Genomic DNA, 20,373 nt, shown 5'->3' with positions numbered 1-20,373 from the left:
CTCAACTTGACCCATCCCCTCCAGACCCAACACCTCAACTTGACCCATCCCCTCCAGACCCAACACCTCAACTTGACCCATCCCCTCCAGACCCAACACCTCAACTTGACCCATCTCCTCCAGACCCAACACCTCAACTTGACCCATCCCCCTCCAGACCCAACACCTCAACTTGACCCATCCCCTCCAGACCCAACACCTCAACTTGACCCATCCCCTCCAGACCCAACACCTCAACTTGACCCATCCCCCTCCAGACCCAACACCTCAACTTGACCCATCCCCCTCCAGACCCAACACCTCAACTTGACCCATCCCCCTCCAGACCCAACACCTCAACTTGACCCATCCCCCTCCAGACCCAACACCTCAACTTGACCCATCCCCCTCGACCCAACACCTCAACTTGACCCATCCCCTCCAGACCCAACACCTCAACTTGACCCTCCCCCTCCAGACCCAACACCTCAACTTGACCCATCCCCTCCAGACCCAACACCTCAACTTGACCCATCCCCCTCCAGACCCAACACCTCAACTTGACCCATCCCCTCCAGACCCAACACCTCAACTTGACCCATCCCCTCCAGACCCAACACCTCAACTTGTGCAACCCAATCACCTCCCAGCTCTCCCCTCTGGTCAGGCTGGCTTTTGTTTTCCGACTCGACAGAAAACTTAACTCTTCCCTGCTCCTCTCTTCCTCTGCCCACATCTTCCTCCTTCCCATGCTTCATGAGTGGGCTGGTTTCTCCTCAGTGCTTTGGTCTTGCCTCCTCCGACTCACTCCTGCATCTGCTCCAATCTGGCATTTGTCCTCTCCATTCCACCAAGACTGCCCTCCCAGAAGTCTCTAATGATGCTTCCTCTTCCTTCCAAGTCTAAGGTTCTCCCTCTATTCTCATTTTCCATGATGCCTTTGACACCATGGCTGGTGCTTTTCTTGAGACTCCCTTTTCTTTTGGCTGCTGTGACTTTGTCCTTTTCTGGTTCTCTTTCTCCCTCGCTCACCGTTCTTTCAGCATTCCCTTCGGTGGAACCTCTTCCTTCCCACCTCCCTTCTCCACTGATGCTCCTCATGGGTCTCTCCTTTTTCCCTGCATTTCCCCCCTATATACTCACTCACACCAAAAATTAATGGGGCAAAAGGCAAGCACAGAAAGTGGATGTGTTTGCACAGAATTCAATGGTACTTTTATTTATGTGCACAGTGCTAAGATAACATAATGAAGGGCATATCATAAATGCAGATACCACAGATTGTGAGTCAATGAGAGGAAGCATGATCTTATCTATCTATGCTAAGTACTTGTATAGCCCCCATCACCATAGTATCTAAGCGACTCAGATTGTAATAAATGTATCCTCACAACACTCCCATGGAGGCAGGGCAGGGCTATTATACCTGTTTTACAGCTGAGGAACTGAGGCACAGAGAAACTATGTGACTTGCGCAAGATTACGCACAGGAAGTCTGGGGCACAGCAGGAATTCCACCTGGATCTCCCACAACCCAGGCTAGTACTTGAACCATTGGACCATCCTTCCTCCTCGAAGTAAGGCCCTGGGCTAAGACTCAAGATATTTGGGTTCATTTCCAAGCTCTGCCACAGACTTCCTGTGTGACTTTGGATACATCTATTAATCTCTCAGTTCTTCCCTTGTAAAGCTGGGATACCTGGGAGCTACATTGATTTACACCAGCTGAGAATCTGTCCTGATGAAACTATGAACCCGGGGTAGTGCAGGAGCGAGTGTTGGTGAGTCTACATGTGACTGACTGTTCTCTGACCCAATCCTGAACCAGCGCCCCAACATGATCATAAGGAGGCCATGGTGCTTTGGTAAAGGTCTTCTTTCAGAGGAGACATACAGGAGGGGCCAGGACCACGTGTGGGCCTTTCTGTAAAAATAGGGGCCAGCTCTAGAATCCTAGATGACTTGGACTGACCCTGGGCAGAGTTAGCACCTGCTTCTAGCTCAGTTGCTTCCATTTGCTCTATTTCCTTTATGGCTAGTGACCATCAAAGTCCAGTAGCAACCTGGGCACTCTTAAGCCTCTTCTAGTCTCACCTAGTGAAAATAATACAATGTGAGGGTGTGCATGGCCGCGCATTGGGGATCCATCTAGGGAGATCTCTGCTAGCCAGCACCCTCTCATGGATGTTAAAGGTGTAACAGCATCTCTGCCTCACTTTCTCCCCCCCCCCCCCCCCCCCCACAGTCCACCAACAGTTGCTTGGCCATGTTCCGAGCGGCTTCTTCTTCTAACTCCTGCCGACAAGTCATTTATAGTTTCTCCCCTTCCAGGCCAATAGTGTCTGATAGACCAGGAGTTCAATGACCCTAGCAAAGGGTTGAGAATCCCAAGCCTCTGCGGTGTCTTTGTTAGAATACAGATATTCAGGCCTGCCTGTAAAGGCCTATAATTCAAGAACTTCAGTGTATTTTTTTTCACTTAGTTAGTTATAGAGGTATAAAACAAAGAATTAAAATCACAAGTCCGCCTCTGTCTGGGCCTTCTCTCTAGGATAGTCTGAGGCCTTGTTCTTCGGCTAAGGCCTTTGGCTAAGCAGCAGGGGCAGCCATAAGCTGGGAAGCGACCGGTCACATCCTCACATTCCAAACTAGTCACACTGAAATAAGGTGCTATTGGGCTGCTAGGAAGATGATCCTGTTCTGATAGCGCCCATCACCACCAGATAAAGAAAATGGTTAAAGAAAGCTTAGTTTAATAGCAAGAAATCTGTCTGGCAAGAAATCACTTATCAATGGTTGTGGTTGTGAAACCCTCATTTCTGTATTGTTTTACCTTTATGGCCCCCACTTTTCTATTTTTAATCTGTCTGGTTCTCTAATTGCTTCGGTCTGCTGTATAATTAATTTTGCTAGGTTAATTAGGGTAGTGGGATATAATTGGTTAGAGAATTATGTCACAATATGTTAGGATTGGCTAGATAAGATTTCAGAAAAATGATTGGTTAAGGTATAGCTGAGACTATTACGCTATAAACTGGGGTCAAACAGGAAGTGGGTGGGAAAATTGGAATCATGCTTGCTGGAAATTAACCCCAATAAACATTGCATTGCCTGCACTTCGGCCTTCTAGTCTTTTGCTGCTTGCTGTCGGCATGACAAGAACCAGGGAAGTGGGAGAGTGGAGGGAAAGCCCTCTAACAGTCCTGATCCCCTTAGTCTTAGGGGTTTTACTATCTCCTTTGCAGGAGAGGATAGAGGAACCCGGGCCCACCCACTCTTCTGTGATCCAGCCCAGGGAACCTGCATTAAGCAGCTGGGACAGTTCCTCACAGTCTTACTGCTTCCTACCTTTCCTCTCCTGTAGACCTGTTCCAGACTCACATTCTTTGATTCTCCATGCCTGGAAGTCCAGCTGTCTGGTGCTGAAGGCATCTCCTCTGAATGGTCCCTCCCTCCTCTCCTCTGCAGCCTTCAGATCCCCCAGCTGTTCCTGGACCAGCAGTTAGCCAATGCTGAGGAGATAGCTAGCCTTCCTGTTAACCCCTTAGTGGCCATGGTAGAATGGGGTCTATGTGCACAATGACAGAATCCTTTCATGGCTAAGGTGATCGGGTTTGAATCCAGCTGAGACTGGCAGTGACAGTACTGAAGGTTGTTACCCTCTGATGGCTTTTCAATAGGCTATATGAAATGTGCTGGTAGGCAGGAGCTGGCATTTAGTCTTAGCGGACAGGCCGCTGACTGAGGGGACATGGTGAATGAATCATTCTCTCACTACCAGACAGAGTCTCTATGGAGCAGGACAGAGGCAGAGTAGAAGGGCTTATGTGGGAAAGTGTAACTCACTGGCCACTGCGTGCTCTGAGTAACCTTCTGCGCCCGGTCCACAGAGCAGCAGACTGATCCAAAACCTCACTCTTGAGAAAGAGCTCTACACACTGATGCTTTCATCATGATTCAGTCCCTACTGTGCCAGGCAAAATGGCTGCGGTCACATAACTTGGGCCTTGTCTGGAATTTGAACTGCTGTGAATCTCAGACGCTTGGGACGAGCTGCCTCTGCCTCCTGGTCAGCATCCCTGAAGCTGGCTCTTTAGCATAAGCTGGAGACTCTTGTGTTTTCAGTTCTAGAGGTCCCCACTTTAATCCCTGGTGTTGGCCCAAATGGCAGCCATGACACAAGCACATGCTGGACCTGTTCTATAGATGAATGGAAATAACATCTTGTGCTTGCAGAGCACCCTTCACCCAAGGATCCTGTGGTGCCATAATAAAGTCTCCCCACCCTCTTTTGAGGGAGGCAAGTATTAACACTCCCCATTTTACAGCTCAGTAAAGAGAGGGACAGAGAATTCCAGTGACCCATTGTAGAGAGTCACTCAGGAGGAGAAACCAGAAGAGGGGTCCGAGAAGAGCCATGAGAATGATGAAAGGATTGGAAAACCTGCCTTTTCACGATAGATTCAAGGAGCTCAATCTGTTTAACAAAGAGAAGGTTAAGGGGTGACTTGAACACAGTCTGTAAGTGTCTACATGGGGAACTAATATTTGATAATAGGCTATTTAATCTATAAGACAAAAGTATAACAAAGATCCAATGGCTGGAAGTTGAAGTGAGACAAGTCCAGATGGGAAAAAAGGCGTAATTTTTTTTAACAGTGAGCGTAATTAATCATTGGAACAACATATCAAGAAATGTGGTAGATTTTTCATCACTGGCAACTTTTAAATCAAGATGTTTTTTCTAAAAGATATACTCTACTTCAAAAAGGAAATTATTTCACGGAAGTCCTATGACCTGTGTTATAAAGGAAGTCAGACTAGATGATCACAATGGTACCTTCTAGGCTTAGAATCTATGAAACAGACCAGCCTCCCAGTTCATTATTATTAACAATAATGGCAATGGTCACGATGTGCTAGGCATTTCCAAACATTCAGGAAGGGAAGGCTGCTGACCTGAAGGGGTCACAGGGTAAGGCCCTAATTCAACAGAGCACCTTCTGAGTTTTAAGCCATTGCTTAGATCCATCTCTATTCAGGAAAGTACTTAAGCGTATGCTTAAGCCACAATGAAGTGGTACATATGCACCTGCTTTTCTGACTAGTGATGGATTTAAGTACTTTGCTAAATCAGGGACTAAGGAGAGCGGGAAAACAAACGATGGACAGATCAGATTTACTGCTTTAACCACTAAGAACATGTCTTCGCTGTTAACTATCCTAAAGTGTTTGCAAGTGTCCAGTGCTAATATGCTTTTTCTGACCACACCAGTGGAAGAAGAGTCTCAGGTTCCTATGTTCCATTGGATTTCCTCCCAGAAAATGTTTCATGTTGATGGTACCACAGCTCATCCTTTCCCTTACACATCTCCTCAAGATCCCACAGCCGTCTCCTGCCTCTCTCTGTTCACATTCTGGGGAACAGGCTCTACTCCTCCCATCTCTTTTCCGTGGGTGCAAGCATACTGCTGCTGATGGGTATCCTTCCAGTCACAGAACTCCTTGGCACCACGCTGCTGAAGTTCCAGAGAACCCCACAGAGCTGTTCTTCCATGTAATGGATGGCTGCTGTCATGTTTCCTAGCCAGGGATAAGTTCTTTCTACTCGTCCTTTTATGTTCAACAGGACTTATCTTCTGCATTGACCTGGCTTTAACTGTCTGTTGGTGCAACTCCTTTATCTGTCTCGTTGTGTTTCCTGGTACTCCATTTGCTTCTATATCTGAAAGAGAAAATCCCTTTACTCTTTACCTTACCAGTAGGTCCCTGTCTTTTTCTTCCCTTCCTGTTTATGTCTCTGCCCATTCTAGAGCCTTTTGCTAACTGAAGTGTGGTGGTCACTGGAAAATGACTGTTAAAGGGGAAATTGCACTTTAATTAGTAGACTCTATAACAATTTTTAAATATATATTGCATATCTATTAGTCATCTATTAACCCCTTATAAGCAAGTTGTAAAAATATATTGATATAAAACATACCAGCAATTAAATATCTCCATACGTAACACAAAATTATTCATATGACAACAGTTTTCCTCACATTTTATATGAAGGTGCCATTCACAGATAGATTATAAAAGGTTAATCATTGATTAACAGATGTTGGATAAAGATTGGTATGGAGTTCAACAGGTTAATAGGTTGCTTATGACCACCCGTAACACATAGTATTCATGTCTGTAGCATGCAGCTATTAATAATGTATTAACCCTTTGTGAGCCATTTCTAAATGGAAGCTTACTATAAAGCATGACCCTTTTCCCCCTGCAGTGTTTGGAACTCAGACAAAGCAGCACGGGGGACATGAAAAAGAAAATGATTGAAAAACAAAAGTAATGTTGACTGAAAACACAAACGTGAAACCGGGTATCATTGATTTTCATTATCCAAAGCGGAAAATGCAAAAAGTAAGCATTCTTAATAACCTGAAGCATTATCAGGCACAGAGGTAAAGCAACTGGTTTTGTGACAACATACGACTTTTGAGCTGACATTGTCTTCTAAAGCTCCAATCCTGCATTGGGGTGCATGCAGGCAGGCTGCTTCTTACTCTTATTTTGAGTACTTTATACAGTTGCTAAAATCTTTGCAAAATAAATAAACAAACAATCCAGGTATATGCTTCTGATGCAGATCTAGGCCATGTCTACACGACCCGCTAAATCAGCACTGCTGTGATCGATGCAGCGGTGTCGATTTAGCGGGTCTGGAGAAGACACGCTAAATCAATGGGAGAGCGCTCTCCCGTCATTGTCCGTACTCCACCTCCCTGAGAGGCGGAAGCTATGTCAACGGAAGAGCATCTCCCGTCGACATAGCGTGGTGTAGACACCGCCGTAAGTCAAGCTAAGTTACCTCGACTTCAGTTTGGTAACGTACATAACTGAGCTAGTGTAACTTAGATCGATTTACAGCGTTAGAATAGACCAGTCCCTAGTCTCATTTCACCTGCTCCAGGTGACATCTGCTTACTTTACTGATAAAGCCATGCCACCACTTTCCTTAACACTGCCGATCTAGCACGGCTACGGATTCAGTCCCACCTAATGTACCACTGGCAGCAAGCTCCATCTGCAGAGTCTTGGTAACTGATGATGATGGAAGACGCAGGAAGAGCCCAGCGTGCTTTTCACATCCCAGGTGACAGACAGAGTCTTGCAGTCCTTCCTCCGGTAAAGCTCCTGCTGAAGTCAATAGCAACTTTGCTGGAGTAAGTGCTGTAAGAGTGGACCCTGCGTTTGCAGGGCTGGCAGGAAGAAAAATCATTGTTTTATTTTGTAAACTGAGAAAACGTGATCCTGATGCCACGAGGTGAGCCAGTAGGGTTGGGGAAAGGGCACTGGACTGGGAGTTAGAAGACGCTGTTTCTAGTCCAAGCTCTGCCCCTGACCACGGGCAACTCATTTGTGTGGCCTTGGGCAACTCACTTCATCTGACTTTGCATCTGGCTCCCCTCCCTGTGCATCTGCTTCCCCTCTCCCCTTTGGTTTATTTAGGTTGCAACGTGCATGGGACAGGGACTGCCCTTCTCTATATGTTTATACAGTGCCTAGCACAATGAGGTCCCTATCTTTGTTGGAGCTTCTAGGTGAACGCATCCGATGAAGTGAGCTGTAGTTCACGAAAGCTTATGCTCAGATAAATTTGTTAGTCTCTAAGGTGCCACAAGTACTCCTCTTCTTTTTGCGAATACAGACTAACACGGCTGCTACTCTGAAACCTGTAATATTCTGTTGCATTGCTTTCAGCGTGCTTATAACCTTTGCAGCGCAGCATTAACACAGTGATTGCAATCGAATCTCATGTTTCAAGATGTCAACCAGGAACCTGCAAGGGCAGGAAGGACTTTTAACCCTGATGCACAGTTGCCAGATGTATTCAGAAGGGGAAGGGGAGTTAACCTTCCTCTGAAGCATCAGAGACTGGCCACAGCTGGAGATGGGACACCAAGCAAGGTGGGCCAATGCTCTGAGGTGGTACAGAACATCGCCGTAGATGCCTGGCTGGTGGGTCTTGAACATGTGCTCAAGGTCTAAATGGTTGCTAGATTTGGGGTTGGGAAGGATTTTCCCCCAGGTTAGATTGTCAGGGACCAGCGGTGATGCATGTGGGGGGGGGTTACGTGCCCCCCAGATTTCTCAGTATGCCTCCTGCCAGGATGCCCAGCAGTAAGGAGACAGTGCCTCCCCTGGGTGGTGGCACTCCCTTTGTGTCCATGTGGCATGGGGAAAAAGGAAGCAGCAGGGCGGCTGGCTGTGGGCTGAGCTCCTAACCACCACCCCTCCGGGCTACACCGGGCTGCTTCTCTTTCCCTGCTGCTGGAGTCTTAGCACTTCCCACTGTCTGCTTTGTAGACTGCTTGCGGAGGTGAGTCAAGGGGACATCTTCAAGACTGGGAAGGTGAGCTGTGACGGGGTGCTCAGCGCCAGGTAGCTCTGGTGGATCCCCATCCAGCCTGAGAGTCCTGGGGGTGAGTGAGGGAAGAAGGCTGTGGGGAAAGCGGGAGAGTGGGAAAGGGGTGGTGGTAGGGGTGCACTGAAACAGCAGCAGCTGCCAATATGCCTATAAGGAAGAATGCAATTTAGGGTGTCATAACATAGGGTCCAACAAAAAATGACTGATCATTCTCCAGCCTCTTGTTAACTGAGATGATCCAGTCCCAAGCACCATCCCGGTGCCAAATGGGGGATGGTGCATCCCAACTGGGTTGCTCCTTTTGTTGGTCTTGTTTTGAACCCTTGCTAAATCGATTCGGGATAGTTCAGGCGGGGGACGGGTCTGTGAGCTCTGAAGGGGCTGGCCAGTCACAAGACAAAGACCAGGAGGAGGAGGTAATTGCTGGTGTATGTTGTCTACCTACGGATCAAGTTTCAGGGGGCGGAGGCAGAGGCAACACAGGGGGCGGCCACGTGTCCCCACAGAACCTTTCAATAGTGCCCCTCCCCACTATCCACAGTTACCTGGCAGGGACCCTGGGGACTTTTTTTCCTTCCTCTGTAGCATGAGGCAAGGATTGTCTGCTGGGATCATCTGGGCATATCCCACCCTGCCATCGCATGGCCATCGGGCTTGGTGGAGCCTTGGACTCTCCTGTGCTTAGGCCTGTGCCACACAATGGTTTAGGTTCCTGAGGACTGAAACGCTTTTTCTAACTAAAGTCGTTGGGCTCCCCATATACGGGTATCTGGGTGAAATTTAGTGGCCTGCAATATACAGGTCGGACTCTGATGCACTTTAACCAGCATGATGAATCCTTAGCAAAACCACCAGCCTACAGCATGTGCATTTAGTGCCCCCTCGGGTGTAGGCCCCATCCATGTTAGGAAAACATGCTCGGTTATAACGGCATTGGTGAAGTTCCCCTGGCACAGACACCAAATGAAGATGTGCGACGCTGACACAAAGCGAATTAAGCCACAATAGTATAGAGGGCATTGGTCAGGGCCTTAGGCAGTCTAGTTCTGGCTCTGCCATAGACCTTCTGTGTGACCTTGGGCAAGTCACTTAATCTACCCTGTGCCTCCGCTCTCTGTCAGGAAGATGGGGATACTGGCGCTTCCCTATCTCCCAGGGCTGTAGTGAGGATGAAATCTAGTTACAATGAAGGAAGCCATAGAAGTACATAAATAGAGAAGTGTAAGACCTGGTACAGAGAGAAAACATTAGGGGTCCGTAGTGATATAGAGGGGTCCGTAGTGATATAGAACACTGGTGCATGTTCTCTTCATATAGTTAAGTCCTTATGCTGTATTTGATTTATATCAAGTTCTTTTCAGACTGGCGATGTCCTTATCTCTTTTATGCCAAACAGGTCTTGTCAAGCAAACCTGATCTCATTTTTTGAGGGCATTACAAGTTTAGTTCATAAAGGTAATTGCGTAGATGAAATAGGACTTACATTTTTTTGTAAGATTTAGTACCGTATGATATTCTGATTAAAAAATGACCATTATTCCCTATCACTAAAGCACATGATAAATTGATTAAGAACTGGTGAATTGACAGATCTCCAAATATAGTTACCAACAGGGAATTGCCATCAAATGGGGTGTTTCTAGAGGGTTCTGCAGGGATTGGTACGAATCCCGACACTGTCCAACACTTTCATCAATAAATGGGAATAAATTTAAAATCAGTGCTGATAAAATTTGTGGGTGACACAAAGTTTGGTGGAGTCGTACATAATCACAAGGATAGGGCAGTCACACAGAGCAAGCTGAATTGCCTGCAAGGGGGAATCATTCAGACAATGCATTTTCTTTTAATACAGCTCAGTGGAAAGTTACACATCTAGGAACAAGGAATGCAGGCCATACTTTAGGCCAGAGGAGTGCACCCTTGGAAAAAGTGATTCTGAAAAGGATTTAGGGATCATAGTGGACCTAGTTTCCAGTGCAATGGTGTGGCAAAGTGGCTAATTAAATCCTTGGATGTATAAACAGTGGAGTAGTGAATAGGAGCAGGGAGATGATTTTACTGCTCTATTTGGCATTGCTGAATGGGATAGTGGAATAATGCATGCCGCTCTGGTGCGCACCATAAAAAAACATGTTGAGAAATTGGAGTGGGTGCAGAAAAGAACCATAAAAATGATTCAAGGGCTGGAGAAATGCCTTCCAGTGAGAGACTTAAAAGAACTCAGTCTGTTTAACTTCTCAAAAAGAAGACTGAGAGGTGACTTTGATTACAGTTCATAGGTAACTTCATGGGGAGAAATATTGGGCACTAAAGGGCTCTTCAATCTAGCAGAGAAAGGTAAATAAAGAGAAACTGGCTGGAAGCTGAAGCAAGACACATTTAAATTAGAAATAAGGCATAATATTTTAGCGGTGAGAGAAGGGAAGTGACGATTCTGCATCTCTAGATGTCTTCAGGTCAGGAAATCGTGCTTTGGTCAAACACAAGTTATTGAGCACAATACAGGGGTAAGGATGAAATTTAATGGCCTGTCTTATACAGGAGGTCAGACCAGATGATCTACTGGTCCTCTTTGGCCTAGAATCTATTGGTATACACACCATCATCATCAGTATTGTCGCACTCCGTAAGGCCCTGTCATAAATATAAAGGGAAGGGTAAACCCCTTTAAAATCCCTCCTGGCCAGAGGAAAACTCCTCTCACCTGCAAAGGGTTAAGAAGCTAAAGGTAACCTCGCTGGCACCTGACCAAAATGACCAATGAGGAGACAAGATACTTTCAAAAGCTGGGAGGAGGGAGAGAAACAAAGGGTCTGTGGGTCTGTCTTTATGCTGCCTTTGCCGGGGATAGACCAGGAATGGAGTCTTAGAACTTTTAGTAAGTAATCTAGCTAGGTACGTGTTAGATTATGATTTCTTTAAATGGCTGAGAAAAGAATTGTGCTGAATAGAATAACTATTTCTGTCTGTGTATCTTTTTTGTAACTTAAGTTTTTGCCTAGAGGGATTCTTTATGTTTTGAATCTAATTACCCTGTAAGGTATCTACTATCCTGATTTTACAGAGGGGATTTCTTTACTTCTATTTACTCCTATTTCTATTAAAAGTCTTCTTGTAAGAAAACTAAATGCTTTTTCATTGTTCTCAGATCCAAGGGTTTGGGTCTGTAGTCACCTAGGCAAATTGGTGAGGCTTTTTACCAAACCTTGTCCAGGAAGTGGGGTGCAAGGTTTTGGGAAGTATTTTGGGGAAAAACATTTCCAAACAGCTCTTCCCCAGTAACCAGTATTTGTTTGGTGGTGGTAGCGGCCAATCCAAGGACAAAGGGTGGAATATTTTGTACCTTGGGGAACTTTTTGACCTAAGCTGGTAAAGATAAGCTTAGGAGGTTTTCATGCAGGTCCCCACATCTGTACCCTAGCGTTCAGAGTGGGGGAGGAACCTTGACAGGCCCCAGTACCATTGTGTTGGGCCCTGTACAAATATATAACAAAGAGATGGTCTCTACCCATAAGATCTTGTAATCTTGAGTCGTATTCATTGTTAGGATATAGATATTCAGGCCTGTCTGTAAAGGCCTATACTCTAAGAATTTAGGTGTATTCTTATCACTTAGCTAGTTATAGAGGTATAAAAAGAATCAAAATCACTGTCTGCTGGTGTAAGGTCCTTCTCTTACTATGACAGTCTGAGGCCCTGTGCTTAGGCTAAGGCCTTTGGCTAAGCAGCAGAGGCAGCCATAAGCTGGGAAGCGACCGGTCACATCCTCACATTGCAAACTAGTCACATTGAAAGAATGTGCTATTGGGCTGCTAGGAATACAATCCTGTACTGATAATGCCTATGCCTCCAGAGAAAGGGAAGTGCCTAGCAGATGTAAAAGGAAACTTAGTTTGATAGCATCCTGTCTGGCAAGAACTCACTTATCAATAGCTGGGATGTGAAATCCTCATTTCTTTGTTATTCTATCACTGTAGTCCCCATTTCCCTGTTGTTCATCTGCATAATCTTTGTCTGGTTCTGTGATTGTTTCTGTCTGCTGTATAATTAATTTTGCTGGGTGTAAACTAATTAAGGTGGTGGGATATATTTGGTTAAATAATCATGTTACAATATGTTAGGACTGGTTAGTTAAATTTCAGTAAAATGATTGCTTAAGGCATAGCTAAGCAGAACTCAAGTTTTACTATATAGTCTGCAGTCAATCAGGAAGTTTCAGATAGCAGCCGTGTTAGTCTGTATTCGCAAAAAGCAAAGGAGTACTTGTGGCACCTTAGAGACTAACAAGTGTGTGTGTGTGTGTGAGTGAAATGGGAACAGGGAATGGGGGTGGGGAAATTGGAATCATGTTTAGCTAAGGGCAGGAATGGGAACAGGGCCATAGGTAAGGCTCTGTAGTGTCAGAGCTGGGACGGGGGACACTAAGGAAGCAAACTGGAATCATGCTTGCTGGAAGTTCACCCCAATAAACATTGAATTGTTTGCACCTTTGGAGTTCGGGTATTGTTGCTCTCTGTTCATGCGAGAAGGACCAGGGAAGTAAGTGGGTGAAGGAATAAGCCCCCTAACATTCATTATCAGAGAAATAATAATAAAGATCCCAAAAATCTCATTGGATTAGAAATATGGGATTTTTTCACAGGGAAAAAAATGTAAGGCAGAAACTAAACAAAAATGACTGTAGCTTTGATTGTCTCTCGCTCCAAAACCAACATTATTTTAAATAAGGGGAAATCAAACATTAGGCATTTCAAGTCACACACATTAAATTCGCATAAGATATCGTTATCCTTGTTTAGGTTTGAACATATCAGGGAATCTCTTTGTCTTGCAACAATTCCTAAAAGACGGTAAGTGGCTGGATTTCCTTTTTCTGACAAAAATCTCTCCATGAATTATTTACACGATGGCTCCAGTCAACACTGTATCTGTCAGCCTCCCCAGCTGAAATGAAAGTTCACTATGTAAAGGGGCCAAGGGAATATGGCAGCCTCCCACTGCGAGTTTATAGACAGAACTAAGTCAGCACACATTATGTGTCAGAGCCGACATCAGACGGAATCAGATCCTTTGATCTCAGACCTCCACAGGAAGCTTAGATCTCAGACAAATTAGATAAAAAATGAATTTATATGTATCCTAAGGCACACAGACGAATGCTGTATTTTGGAGAAGTATGGCAAATATCAAAACATATAAACTGCAGCATTTCCTCTCTCTCTCTGTTCTGCTTTTGTGATGGACACTAATTAAAATATGAAGACGAAACTCAAACTAGCCTCTTATGCAATCCACAAAATTTAGGGGAGGAGATGGAAAAAATGCCAGTGACCGAATACATGTGTGGTTCATTCAGGGTTCCAGGATGGGCTGAGAAATGGACTCCGATCTTTGCTCTTAGCAGGCGACAGCTGGAGGAGCCCATCCAAGTTTGTAAAGGTGGAAGCCAATACTTTCTGCTGTTTGGTGGAGCCCGGTGCCAGCTGCACGGCCCTAAATGTCTCTGCTTTGGCTGTGACCTCAGAGGGAGTTGTGTTTGATCAGTAAATCATTATGAGAAAAGATTACCCCACCCCACAAAAATGCTAGAGGAGCAAAGCAAGGAAAAACAAGCGAATGAGACTGCTTTTTGACTTGTGGTTTTATATAGCTGGTCAAAACATTCAACCATGAAAAGGCCTACAGAAAAGCGACAGCAGTGAATGGGTCTGGCGTGGACAGCTTAAATGTGCCCTGACTCACTCAGAAGTATGCAAGATGCATATTAGAGTAATCATCCCCAAATTAACTTACCTTGGTAACAATGGCTTTCATCCTGAAAGTTCCTAGAGTGCTTTATGATTAGTGTATACTAGCTATACATATGTTCTATTATTGCTAATCACTTACGTTGCAGTAGCATGGAGAAGCCTGGAACAGGCTGGGGCCCGCTTGTGCTGTGCACTTTACGAAACTGACATTGGCAAAACGGACACTGAATTGAATGGGGTCAAGATTTCACCCATAAATTCTATAGACACTTAAAAACTGAACCACACATTTACTCTCCTGAAAATTTTCAGTTCAGAGAGAGAATTCATCCAGTAAATAGCAGTCCCTGTCCCAGTCTAAATGACAAAGGGTGAAATCATGGCTATGGCTGGGCAAATTACTGATATTTTTAGCTCACTGGCGATGTTGAAAAAGGGTCACAAAAATCTGTTTTGGGTCAGGCTGAAAATAAATTTAAAAAAAAATCAGCAAACTGAAAAGCTGAGAAAAATTTTTGTTTTGGCTCAAACAAAATCTTTCATTTTGATTTTGACCATTTCAAAATGTTTTTGAATTAAAAAAAATAAAAGTAAAGGAAATATTTTAAAAACTCAAAATGTTTTGTCAATGTTGAAATCAAATGTTGAAGGTTGCATACATTGTTTTTGTTTTCTAAACAAACAATTTGGTGAAACCAACACATATTTGTGAAACATGTCAGTGTCACTGAATCTTCATTTTTCACCCGAAAGAAGTTTTGGTAAAAAAATTTTTGCCCTGCCCTTATCCTGGACCCATAAACTAGCTGTGTGCACAATTCCTAGCCAATCAGCAGTAGCATCAGTCAGTAATCTCCAACATCCAGCTATTGGTAAATCTGTTAAAAACACCTACGTGACTTAGAAGCCTACATCCCAGATTCAAAAGCAATTTCAGGCATGTGCACACTTCAACTGGGGATGTAATTCCCAGCACAGAGACGTACTCACTCTAGCTCTGATCAAACTAGTATTGTAAAAACAGACTGCAGCGGCAGTGGCTCGAGCAGCGGGAAGGACCAGCCACCCCAAATATATACCCATCCGAAGTGCTAGGCACGTACTCCCACTGCTAGCCACTCCCACTGCTTGCATGGCTGCAGCTACACTTCTGTTTTTAGTACGCGAGGTTGATCAGAGCTCATGCAGTTATGTATCCTCGATCAGGGAATTATATTTCCAGCCGGAAGTGTAGATGTACCTGTAGGCACTTAGGAGCCCAAGTCCCATTTTAGTGATTTTTATGAGATTTAGGAACCTAAGGGCTAGATTCACAAAAGGCACTTAGGCCCTGCAATGGCTCAGCACTGCAGCACCTAAGTTTTAGGCACCTTGCTACCGAGTAGCATTCAGAACCCCGGTTTAGGGGCCCAAGCTCCCTACACAATGCGTGGGGAGAGATACACATCTGAGAGCGGGATTCACAGAAGCCAGCGTACTGAGTGGGGAGCCATCTAAACCAACCAATAGAAAATGCTGAGCAGAGGGGTGTGGCCTAAGCACCATCACTCAAAGGGAACTGGGACTGTAATCTCTTTGGGGCAGGGATTGTCACAATGTTTATAACTTGTAATTGCTGAGCACATTGACAGTGCTAAAGAGAGTAAATAATACTGATATTCAGATCCAGGCTGACCTTTTTCAGGTAGGTTTATTTTTGACTTGTAAATGGAACAGATTTGGTCTGGATTATTTGAGAGGGACTAAACATACAATAGGTTTCAGAGTAACAGCCGTGTTAGTCTGCATTCGCAAAAAGAAAAGGAGTACTTGTGGCACCTTAGAGACTAACCAATTTATTTGAGCATAAGCTTTCGTGAGCTGCAGTAGCTCACGAAAGCTTATGCTCAAATAAATTGGTTAGTCTCTAAGGTGCCACAAGTACCCCTTTTCTTTTTGTAAACATACTATGGTGATGGGAGTCAAAGTACCAAGATAGAAGGAACCCCAAAATGTCATTGTTACAGTTACCATTTTGCCAAGAGTCTCACTTCAAAAGTGACCCCTTGCAATTGATTTTCTGGAACACGGTGCCCATCAGGACTATCTGTTGCCAATATAGGCTGATTCTGTCACTCACATGTCAGTTTTGCCAATAACATAAACAGGAATGATATGAAAACACATGCAACACACTGTTTGAGCAAATGAAGCATTTTAACATGGCCTTTTTTCTGACTATAACCATATTTAAGCAATGTTTTCTCTTCAATTTTGGAAGAGAAGCTTGGAAACTGAGGATTTAAAAAAATAAAACAAATATCTTGGCCTCATTGAAATCAGTGGCAAAAACTGACATTGGGTGAAATCCTGACACCGTTCAATTCATAAATTCTATAGACATTTAAAAATTGAACCACACATTTACTCTCCTGTACATTTTTCAGTTCAGAGAGAGAATTCATTTGTAGTAATCAGCTCTATTAATGGAGCAAGTGATTCATCTATCTATCTAGACCAGATCCTTAACTGGCAAAATTACAACTTCAATCTACACAAGCTCATAGCTTGTAAGGTGCGTGAAGATCTTTTTGGTTGAAAGGGGCTTTAGAAATGTGAGTCATTCTCATTCTGCAGGCTCACCTCCTTCCATCCCAGCAGTGTCTCTTTTGTTCTCTTCCCGGGCATGGTGCAGATCGGCACGAGTTGAATGCTGCTGTGGCGGGATCTGGGAGGATTTCATATTGCTCTTTGCTTGTGGTACCTTAGCCTGTTCAATCTTTGTTTCTGTATTGAAATAAACAGTTACATTATTCTCAGTCCATCCAGGGCTCAGAGCCAGACATAGTATTACTTTAAGAAACAATCTATTGCTGGTGAATTGGCATCTAATCTTGTGTGCGTTCTCTCTGCCCAAAAGGGGGAGGCTTATTTTATGATTACACTTCATTGCATTTTACCTCTAGGGATCACATTTCTTCACTTCAGCAAAACTCTGCCTTCAGATCCTCACAGTATACACTGGGCATCATTAGAAACTCAGGCTGGTCACAGCCAAGGCTACTACACAGTGCAACTCAGGAGTGAGGCATTCAACCATTTTTGTGCTTCCCCATTCCTGAGCTATTTGCATACTGGAATAGTTCCCCAGCATAGGTTAGCACACTTTGAAGGCCGCTCTAAATTATGCCATCTGACTATGAGAGCATCTGGGGACTGCTGGCATTCAGAAAAGTCCTCCTGGCCATGCTCTGTTTCTCTCCAGCCATTCCTCTTACACTGGCAACTCTCCACCCGAGGATATTTCTGCTCTGGGGCACTCCTCCTGAAGCTATGCCAGTTTTAGGGCCACAAGGTAGAAAGCATCCTTACGTTACAACCTGGGCCTTTATATTTGCCACACCACAGTGAGTTGCTTCATTATTTCCTATTATAAATACAGGGAAATACAGGGGCCAAGATTAAAAAAAATAGGAGCCTAAAATTAGGTTTCTAAATCCTAATTTAGAATTTGGAATTTCAAAGGTGCTGAGCTCCCACTGACTTCAGTACCACTACACCAGTACAAGGGAGAGGAGAATATGGCCTGATCTGATTTTTAAAATTGCACAGTTTGGATAAAAAGAAAGCTGCAACATGCAATTAAGCTGTGGAGTGCTTTGCTTGGATGTCCTGTGCTTACGGCACTGGGCTAAGATTCAGGAGACCTGTGTTCAATTCCTGGCTATGCTCCCTGCATGACATCTTGGAAATACGACTTTCCAAAGCGCTCAGCAGTTCCCCCTGAAAACAGTGTTGACAATATTGGCACAGTTGAAAACCTGGCTATTACTCTCTCTGTGCCTCAGCTGCCCATCTGGAGAGCAGGGATAATAATGCTTCCTTTGTCAGTGATTGTCAACTCTTTGGGGCAAGGACTAGCTGTCTTATTACGTGTATGCACAGTGCCTAGCACAATGAGACCACGATTTCTGCTGGAGTCAGTTGAGTTCCATTGAGTCAGGCCCAATGTGTACAAGAGATATGACCAATGTCAATACCACCAGCCCAGCCTGCCTTACCATTGTTACGGAACTCTTTAAGGGTTACTCTTTAGACACCAGTGAAATGGAAGAGACTCTGCAGATGGAGAGCTCTCCTGGGGATTCCCACTTACTGCTACTTTGGCTTTTCTTGGACCAGCAGAATAAAAGAAGACCCAGAACTAGCACCGAAGCCACTGAGCCCAACACAGCAGTAAGGACCGTGATGGATTTCTCTCCCATGGGGATAGGGAAGATGGTAAATGGCTGGGACTCGACAGTGAAGTCAGCACCTGAGAGAGGAAAATGTCAGTTTATTACAACACGTGTTTTATAGCCAGAACACCTGGTTATGGCCACTAACACAGGAACTGATGTCTGAAAATACATTCATGAAAGGGCCTAAATCACAGCCCAATGAAGTCAATGGGAGTTTTTCCATTGACTTCCACAGGCCCAAACAGAACATGTAACCAAACCTTTCTTGAACTGACAAAGCTGCTAGACTAAAGGCATGAACTATTGCTATCGGTTTCCGCCCAGCTGACAGAGTGCCAATCATCGGAAATTTGAAATTGTTCTCGGATATCAGACTTAAAGCCATGATCCAGCAAAAGGCACTTTGAGAATGTCTTCAACAGAACTATTCACATTCTTAAAGTTGAGCACGTGGTCTGCCAGACTGGGCCTAAAGTGCTGTCAACCTTCTCCACAGTGTTGATTAAAACGTTATAAACAAGCAGTAGGACTATCATTACTATTACTAGTGCAACTATTAACTGTCACATTTTGTACACAATGTATGTAACACCCTTTGTTCAAACATACCATATCATTCTATAAGCTGATTAGGAACCACTTCACCCACCACTTAAATGCAGCATTCCTTTGGAATGTACAATGACGCGGCACAAGAATATGAAACAGAATGTGAAGATCACTTTACCCAGTGTATTTCATTACACATATTGAATCTATTTCCCCATGTTAAGTATCCTCACACCTTCTTGTCAACTGTCTAAGTGGGCCATTTTGATTATCACTACGAAAGTTTTTTTCTCCTGCTGATCATAGCTCATCTTAATTAATTAGCCTCTTACTCCACCTTTTCATGTTCTCTGTATATCTATCTATCTTCTTGCTATATGTTCCATTCTATACATCTGATGAAGTGGGCTGTAGCCCACGAAAGCTTACGCTCAAATAAATTTGTTAGTCTCTAAGGTGCCACAAGAACTCCTGTTTTTTATCCAGTTGAAACTACACAAGCAAAACTGGGTGGGCAGAATGCAATCTCTTGGCTGAAATTTAGCCAGATCACCTGGGCCAACAAACAACCCCCTGTTATAACCTGATTTTGTCATCAATCCCAAATCTGCAACTCTATTGACTTTAATGGAGATTTATTTAATGTACTTGTCTGAGCTGTATTTTCAATACAAATGTCGAAGAAGCTTATTTTCTGATTTACTTAAAAAACACACACACACAAACATTGGCAGGTGGGGACTTGAAGGCAGGTGTAGTACCTGAAACTACTTTTATTTGAACTTGACTAGATTTCAGCTTGCCCTTGTCCCTTTAAACAAACTCAGGCTTCATCGGAACAATGTGGCAAGCAAATTGCAACTGACCAGAAGTGGCCTACAGACGTTTACACATAGGGACTTTTAGCAACAGTGGATCAAGGTTTCTCAAGGTACATCTACACTACAATTAAAAACTCATGGCTGGTCCATGCCAGTTGACTCAGGCTCACGGGGCTGAGGCTAAGGGGCTGCTTAATTGTGATGTAGCTATTCGGCCCAGGGTCTAGGCCGCTGCAAAGTGGGAGGCTCTTAGAGCTTGGGCTGCAGCCTGAGCCTGGATGTCTACACCACAATTAAACAGCCCGTTAGCCTCAGCCCCATGAGCCTGAGTCATCGGGCAGGGGCCAGCCATGGATGATTGAAGTATAGACATCTAGGACTCAAATGAAACCAGAATTTAAGGGCTGGATCCAACTCCTTTTTATTGAAGTCAATAGTAAGATTCTCATGGACTTAAAAGGGAGTTGGATCAAGCTCATATAGACCCATATCACTACAGGGAATGATACCCAGAAGCAAATAGCAAGCTTATGCAACACTGGGTATGTCTGCTCAGCAATCACAGAGGTGACTGCAGTGGCTGGCATACTCATGCTAGCTTTAATCTAGTTAGCATGGCTAAATGTAACAGT

The 20,373-nt window shown here is 44.4% G+C and overlaps 1 protein-coding gene across 10 annotated transcripts in view; it reads right to left on the bottom strand.

Annotated features, from left to right (window-relative positions):
* Nucleotides 1-20,373, bottom strand: part of PKHD1 (PKHD1 ciliary IPT domain containing fibrocystin/polyductin) — a 417,278-nt gene that overhangs the window by 32,876 nt on the left and 364,029 nt on the right. For 5 of the 10 annotated variants that reach the window (XM_075126348.1, XM_075126349.1, XM_075126353.1 and 2 more), the window contains 4 exons: nucleotides 18,287-18,445; nucleotides 16,774-16,917; nucleotides 7,027-7,167; nucleotides 1,164-5,704 (listed from right to left, as the gene is read on the bottom strand). In XM_075126348.1, coding sequence (XP_074982449.1) covers nucleotides 5,355-5,704; nucleotides 7,027-7,167; nucleotides 16,774-16,917; nucleotides 18,287-18,445 — 794 coding nt within the window. In that variant the 3' untranslated portion in view covers nucleotides 1,164-5,354. Of the gene's footprint in view, nucleotides 1-1,163; nucleotides 5,705-7,026; nucleotides 7,230-16,773; nucleotides 16,918-18,286; nucleotides 18,446-20,373 lie in introns of those variants that run through there. The other 5 variants (XM_075126350.1, XM_075126351.1, XM_048845759.2 and 2 more) reach the window with 5 other exon arrangements.

The sequence above is a fragment of the Caretta caretta genome, chromosome 3 (assembly GCF_965140235.1).
Source record: "Caretta caretta isolate rCarCar2 chromosome 3, rCarCar1.hap1, whole genome shotgun sequence".
In the NCBI taxonomy this organism is placed as follows: Eukaryota; Metazoa; Chordata; order Testudines; family Cheloniidae; genus Caretta; species Caretta caretta.
The sequence above is the reverse complement of the archived record's forward strand: the minus strand, read 5'-3'. Positions and strand labels throughout refer to the sequence as shown.